Below are 7,296 nucleotides of genomic sequence, written 5' to 3'. Positions count from 1 at the left end.
TTTTTTTGCTTCTTCAATTTACTTTCAGTCTTGCAAGCGGTGAATATTAATATCTCCAGCGGTGTTGGCGAGACGCCGCGGTGGCACAATTCACGGCTTATAGGGTCGTGGTCTAAGGATCAGGTCGACTAGTTTAGAAACATTCCAAGTTACGATGTTTGTTTTTTGATTGCTAATTACTGTGCTTTGATTCATTGGTGCAATGTTTATTTTTAGAATGCTAATTACGGTGATTTGATTTATTGACACGATGTTCCTTTTTGGGAATGCCAATTACCGTGCTTTGATTGTAACTACGATGTTTTGATTACTAATTACGATGCTTTAGTTGGGACAACATTATTTGAACAATGTAGGTCATCGGACCTAAGATAACGAAAGGCTGATATTTAATGTTTCTGCCACAATTCGCTTGTTTAATATTATTAATAGTCACGGAGATAAGTAAAACAAAAAACTGGCGGATGTAGAGTCACTCTTTTTTGCTCATGGACGATTAGGCTAGCCATAGTGGGAGTAACTTAGGTGTTAACTTAACACACCCCAAGACAATTTTGCTTATGTGGCAAGTATTTAATGAGGAGAGAGGTGTTTGGAGTAACATAATATGTTACTGTAACATAGCGCTTCCCAAGGCAAAATGAGTCTATAAGCTAATAAATGAAACAATCTATGACACTACTACTATGATACTTTGCACTATGGAGGTAGTAACTTAGACTAGTGACATATGGATGACACTAGTATAAATTACTCCTCACTATGACCAGCCTTATAGACCGAAACACCTCCTCCCACTCACTTGTCTAAAGAAAAACCTCCTACTGACTTGACTTGCGCAACAGCTCATTTGCTATACCTATACTAGCTCCATTCTAAATTAGATGAAGTTTTCTACGAAGCCTGTAGGGTAACTTCTATATCTTTCTACCACTAATTAATAAATTATTAGTGGACTGTCAAGATAAATTTGAACCATATAGGATACATATACGTTCAAGTTGTACACCGGACTTTGGAATTTATTCTGTACACTACACTTAGACTCATCAAGGTTCACTGATAGACAAGCGCATCTGGTGTAGTGGTATCATAGTACCCTCCCACGGTACTGACCAGGGTTCGATTCCCTGGATGCGCATAATTTTTTTCTCCCATTTTTATTTTCCGATTGCTCATTCGTATATATAATCAAAAAGATAATTAATCTATGTGATCTATGTGTTGTAACCTAACCTTGGAAATCTAACTAGGCGACGTGGCTGGCAAATATGGTGGCTTTATGCCAATCAGCTTGGTTTGCATCTTTGCTTAGAGTTAGAATCAGCTTGGTATCATTTACTTTTTTTTGCGTGTGTTTTCCCAACTGATCTCGAAATTGCCTAAGCAGTTCGCTTGAAAGATTCTAACTGATGAATGTTCGCGTTCTGGATGTGACAAGATACATGCTAACATGCATATATCCATATCCAGGTGAAAACAGAATTCCACTTGATGATGATAAAATTACAGCGACGATAACTTCACAGTCGAAACACTTGCGCAGTTTGGACATCTAGGTACACGCGGTGCGCTGACATACATCAGCACTCGCCATATTGCCTGGCAGATCGACCAGCTTCACCATTTCCAGAAGACGTTGGATCCGCACTTGAACTTCTCCTTCCCCTCGCACTCGATCTCCAGGTCGTCGGTGATGAACGGGACTTTCTGCAACCACACAAGAAGACATGATCGTCAGCCAGCCAGAGCTTAGAGTTCATCCGGCCATGGAGGGTTAGATAAACAGGAGAGCTACCTTCTGCTTGGCGAGGTCCTGGCAGCCGGTGAAGTTGTAGGGGAACTTGCAGCTGCCGAACTGGACGGTGTAGGCGCGCGCGAAGTTGGCGCCGCTCGTCGCCGCCCTCTTCTTGTCGTTCAGCTCCTGATCACGCGCAAAAATCATCAAAAAGTCCGGTGAGAAATGAGCAACGAACCGACGGCGACAGGGAAGGAAGGAAACAGAGCGGACCTTGTTGAGCTTGCTCTTCTCGAGGTACTCGTCGAAGACGCTTGCCCTGGCCGACCCGGCGGAGGCGGCCGTGACGGCGAAGACGGCCGCCAGGCCGAGAAGCGCCGACCGCCGGTCCTTGGCCGGGGCGACCTGCACGCGCTTTGCCGCCGCCGGCGAGGCGGACTGCGGCACCGCCGCGGCGGGCTTGAGGCCGACCACACTGGTGTTCACGCCGGCCATGATCCTCTCGAGGTTTTCTTGATGAATCTGGTGTGTGTGCGTGTGTGTGGCCTCAGGGGAGGGGGGGTGTGGTGATGGTTTTGTTTTTGATCGCGGAGGATGCTGTGGAGGGAAAACGGCGCTGCGGTGGGCGTGTGGATAGGGTGAGGCTTGCTTCCATTCCATTGGCTGGCCTTGGCGCCACGGTGGCTCCCATTATCCTTACGGGATGGGGCCCATACGACACGTGGCAAGATCTCCTTGGCCTTGACCTGACTGTGCCACTAGATTTAGATTTTTAACCCTTGAGCTCTCACGAAACGGCTCATTTGCTATTTGTACAGTACTACCTCCGTCTAGGTGAATAAGTCATTCGCGTAGTTCTAGGTCATCGATTTGAGCAATTAAATATATGTTATATGTCATAAAAAGTATATCACTAGATTTCTACACGGATGTAGTTTCTAAATATATATATTTTGTTACATATAATACATATTTAGATAGTTAAATCGTCGACCTAGAACTACGCGAATGACTTATTCACCGAGACGGAGGTAATACATACTACTAGTTCTATTCAAAATTACATGACGTTTCTAAAGGCGTGTAGTGAAAGCTTTATATCTCCGACCACTAATTAGAATCTTTTGGATAAATTTGAAACTTAGGTTAGCTGTGCAATGGATTTTAGTGTACTAATGTTTATTATCCGTAATCAATGGTCACAAAACAACTAAGCGCATCTGGTGTAGTGGTATCATAGTACCCTCCCACGGTACTGACAACATATTTGTTTGTTCATTCTTATTTAAGAATGAAGTTAATCTCCTTTTGCTAACCTGACCTTGGAATTGGAATTGTATGTTTTATATCACTGAAGATGAAGATCAAATCTGCTGACAATGTATCCAGTCATATGTTTTGTCCTGGCAATGGCGAGCCATGTCACCCCATAAAAAGTAAACCAAGAGTACCGCCCATATGGTACCTAGAGTAGTGGCGAATGTTTGTCTATAAGAATCTTACTATGGCTAACCGTAGCTCTATGGCTGCCAAAGCTTCGCGGCTTCAAGCGTGATGAAACCAGGGGCATTCATGAGCAGGTTAGCTTGCTGGTTAGTAATTTGTCGATCAAACATAAAAACAATTAGGGCTCCAAGAGGAAATGTGTCATTATCTTAATCTTTAGTTCACAGTTCACACGATACAATGCAGTGGCTTACTGATAAGCTACAGCGTGACAAAATTTATAGCCATCAGAACTACTCTGCTACGATCAGACATCCGCTTTTCCTTGCCCTGTATAAAAACTGCAGAATACAGAATGGTGGACGAACTGCACACTGATTGCAAGCACAGATGATCGGTGATCGCAACCACGGAAGGGAACACATCTTTCAGCACCAGTCACACATCACCTGCAAGCACAAATGCCGTAAATCAGATTCCCATGGGGCAAACCAAGTGTGACATACAAATAACATGCTCATCTACAGGCTGCATGACTAAGCAAAGATGGTGTTGATTGTCACAGGGTGGTCTCACAGAACAATCAAATGGCATGGACAAAAGCGAAAAGCGGGTGCTCGGTTTATTTTCTGCTCAAGTACCAACAGTACTGCAGCTGCAGAAGCAGGATTCCATCATCCATAAGTGGTGAGATCAATCTAACAGCAAGCGCATGCCACAGTTACACGGAAATGATAAACTAATTTTAGTCAAGTATATATCAGAATTAAACCTGTAACACAATCTCAGTCCAGTATACTAAGCGTTTTAATTAAGTTCATGATGGAAAAACGCCACTTTCTGTCCGAACAGCACAGAGCTCATGTTTCGCTTTATGTTTTTACCAGTCACGACAACAACTGATCAGGGCGGTTATTGTTTACGGGCATTCTAACTTCTGACAACATTATGTACATCCAAAGGCTCACTAGTCTCATGTGAAAACATCTACTCCCTCCGACCCATAACATAACAGCGTTTTCAGTGTTAACAACGCTCTTATATTACGGGACGGAGGGAGTACTTCTGAAGTAGTTCGCACAGCACTATTACAGAGAGCCTCAAGAAACAAAACAAAAGAGTGCGTGTGCACCAGAGGTGGGAATAAAAGCATTCCTGTCCTTGAATGATAGTCCAGGTAAGTCAATACATCACCGCAACAGCATAAGACAACACTTGATCAAAGTGCCAAATTGAAGATCACCATTTATGTTATTCTATTAGCCTAACTGATGCAACATACTTCTTCAATTAACCAGTTCATCCCCAAAAGAGGATCAGTTATATGGTTTATTAAGACACATAACCAGCGCCGTCTAAAGGACAGACCCAGTGCATAGAAGCTCCCACACAAGGTGGGGTCTGGGGAGGGATTATAGGAACCTAGTCTTACCCCTGCAAAGTGCAATGCAGAGAGGCTGGTTCGAACCCAGGACCTCTTGGCACAAGTGGGGAGGACTTCACCACTGCGCCAGGCCTGCCCTCACATAACCAGCGCCGTCTAACGACTAATAAACGAATGGAACAATTAAGTAATATGATCCAAAAATTTCATTTAATGCACTCACAGGTGAGAAGAAGACCAATTATCACCGAAAATTTGCAATCGCCTCATCTCATAGTCAATTAATCATCCAGTACATTCATATAACATATGCAGGAACTCTCGAAAAGATAGTAAGACATTGGGTCCCTAAATTCACGCAAATGGTCCAATCAGTAAACACAAGAACAACCAAGCCTGGACCCTCACCTCACATGAGCTCCTCCTCCTTGCGGAGGTACTCGCCGGCGTCGGACTGGTGGAGCACCACCACGGCGTTGGTGTCGGCCTTCCTGCAGTCCTGCGCGCCCCTGGCGGCGACCCCAAACCCGAGGGGCACGTCGGCCATGGACATGACGACGACGCCGTCGCCGGACTTGGTGTTCTCGGTGATGCGCGCGAGCGCGGACTTGGGCACGGAGTTGCCGAAGAGGAACGAGCGCTCCGTGTCGGGCTTGAGCCAGATGCGGCGGCGCGCGTGGGCGGCGAGGAGGTCGAGCGCGTGGACGGTGAGGTGGAAGGCGCCGCCGTGGGTGAACTTGCCGATGGGCGTGCCGACCCCGGCGAGGCGCGTGCGGGAGACGGCGGTGGCGCGGCGGACGAGCGACTCGGAGGCGTAGAAGACGCGGTTCTTGTGGAGGCGGAGGCAGTAGCGGCCGGGCTCCGGGTCGGGGCCCTCCACGGAGGGCCGCTCCAGGAGGTGCTTCAGGTTGGGGCCGGTGAACTTGAAGAGCTTCTCGAAGACCATCGTGGTCTCCTTCTCGTCGAGCGGCCGCATGGTGGAGGCGGCGGCGGGGTTTGGGGGCGGAGGGCTGAGGGGGGAGCGGCGGTGAAGGTTGGGGACGGACGGCGGCTAGGGTTTAGTCGGGTGCTTCCTCCCCCTTGGTTTTATCGGGACTGCGGGCCTTCAGATTGTCGGCCGTTGGATCGGTTAAATCCTACGGCTGATAGCATGCCTCACAATTGCTTCGCATGCCAATGGTTTTGCGTATGCCCGCTCCATTTGACCACTTTCCATTTTTTTTAACCAAATTCTTTTTCAAAAATCGCTTGCCGAATTATGTGTATATGTGGTTCCTAACACCATACTCATACATATATACATATGACTACTAGAGATAAAGCATACTCATACATGTAGATATAACTACTAGAGATTCAAACCGGAGCGAACCAACCTGTGGTTAGATGGTTAGAGGGACAGTGATATCCCCAGCCCAGGGTTCAAATCCTAGTGCTTGCATTATTTCTGAATTTATTCCACGAAGGAGTTGAATCCCTATATAAAACCGAACACGGAGAATCAACCATTCTGCATGTGCCGATGACGCGTTATGTTGCTACTCTCGAGTTTCACCATCATGAAGAAAAAGGTACCCTATGAATGCTTAGAGCATCTACCATCGGACTTGTCAATTCCCCCCCCCCCCAAGTCTATATGTCCGTGAACAACGCCCGGTCACCTCTCATTTCCCCGCATCCGTAGCTACCCCCCTTAAATCCCTGCAACCCCATGCAAGGTGATCAACACTACGTAGATAAATTCAACATAGTATAGTGGGCACATCAAGTTTATACAAATCGGGCATAATAAGTTCACAAAAGATCAGACATAGAAAGTTTGTCGATCGACTATGATATACGACTAAACGATAGATAAAAATAGATACGAGGCGTCGAATTCCACCACTTCCTTGTCGGGCCCTTGCCCTTGGTGTCTCTAGAGCGGATGTAATACTCCTCGGCGTTGATGTCGGTGGTCAAAGGGGTGTCACATCGACACTTGTGGTGCCGCCACCGATGGAGGTGGACGAGGACAAGGAGGGGAGGTCTGCCAGGCGTCGAGTGACGGGGACCTGCTCTCGGCGAGGCGTTGAGCTTTCGTCGTGTTGGTCGTCCTTTGTCGCACGAGCCGCTTGAATTCCTCGATACCGAGCCGCTATGCCTTGGCATCTTTGCGGCGGCGACGGCGGGCGCTCGTCTCCGTCGTGGGCAAGGAGTGGCAGATGACGTCGTGAAGAAGGTCGTCCTCCAGGTCGTGGGAAGCGGCCTGGGCGTGAATCTACATGACCTATAGCTGGACTGGCTACATCCGGCCTGCGTCGCCCTGTGCCTCGCGCAGAGAGCGACCCGCACTTCCGACTCGGGGAGTTGCGACTTCCGACTCGGGGAGTGATAAGGTTTGATCCGATTGAGAATGAGGTGGGGTTTATGTGGCGTCGAGGTGGGCCAACATGGGATGGTCCCACATGACGGCTGCGTCTGGGCGTATTCAGATCACCTCATATTCATCCCACATGAGTTGGATTCAAGGGATGCAGGACAGCCCAGACATTTGGGTTAGGTCTGAGGAGTCGGGATGCGATTTTTCGATTGGGGCAACATCTTAGAGCAACTCTAGCAGACCCTGCATCCCGCCCCGACCCGCAAAATAACCGCCAAAATGCGCGTCGGGGCGGAAAAACCTGCCCGGTCAGACCCCGCATCTCGCTCCGCCCCGCAAAAATTTTTGGGGGCGCGGCAAAATCCC

At 47.9% G+C, this 7,296-nt stretch overlaps 2 protein-coding genes and 1 non-coding gene across 3 annotated transcripts; 1 reads left to right on the top strand and 2 right to left on the bottom strand.

The window, feature by feature from the left end:
• Positions 1-1,070: 1,070 nt before the first annotated feature.
• On the top strand, positions 1,071-1,141 carry TRNAG-CCC. Its single transcript has one exon. It is a non-coding gene; the product is annotated as a tRNA-Gly (tRNA).
• A 272-nt stretch (positions 1,142-1,413) lies between these two features.
• Positions 1,414-2,298, bottom strand: LOC119353358 (photosystem I reaction center subunit N, chloroplastic). The gene is made up of 3 exons (XM_037619958.1): positions 2,012-2,298; positions 1,799-1,924; positions 1,414-1,710 (listed from the first exon to the last, which is right to left on the bottom strand). The coding sequence occupies exons 1-3, from the start codon at positions 2,231-2,233 to the stop codon at positions 1,621-1,623; spliced, it is 438 nt and encodes a 145-aa protein (XP_037475855.1). The 5' UTR covers positions 2,234-2,298; the 3' UTR covers positions 1,414-1,620.
• Positions 2,299-3,362: 1,064 nt separating this feature from the next.
• Positions 3,363-5,635, bottom strand: LOC119353357 (60S ribosome subunit biogenesis protein NIP7 homolog). The gene is made up of 2 exons (XM_037619957.1): positions 4,977-5,635; positions 3,363-3,633 (listed from the first exon to the last, which is right to left on the bottom strand). Exon 1 carries the CDS (start codon positions 5,542-5,544, stop codon positions 4,978-4,980), a length of 567 nt encoding a protein of 188 aa, XP_037475854.1. The 5' UTR covers positions 5,545-5,635; the 3' UTR covers positions 3,363-3,633; position 4,977.
• Positions 5,636-7,296: the final 1,661 nt, after the last annotated feature.

Source organism: Triticum dicoccoides, chromosome 2A, assembly GCF_002162155.2.
Source record: "Triticum dicoccoides isolate Atlit2015 ecotype Zavitan chromosome 2A, WEW_v2.0, whole genome shotgun sequence".
Taxonomy (NCBI): Eukaryota; Viridiplantae; Streptophyta; class Magnoliopsida; order Poales; family Poaceae; genus Triticum; species Triticum dicoccoides.
Note: the sequence above shows the minus strand (reverse complement) of the source record. Positions and strands in the feature narration are given on the sequence as shown.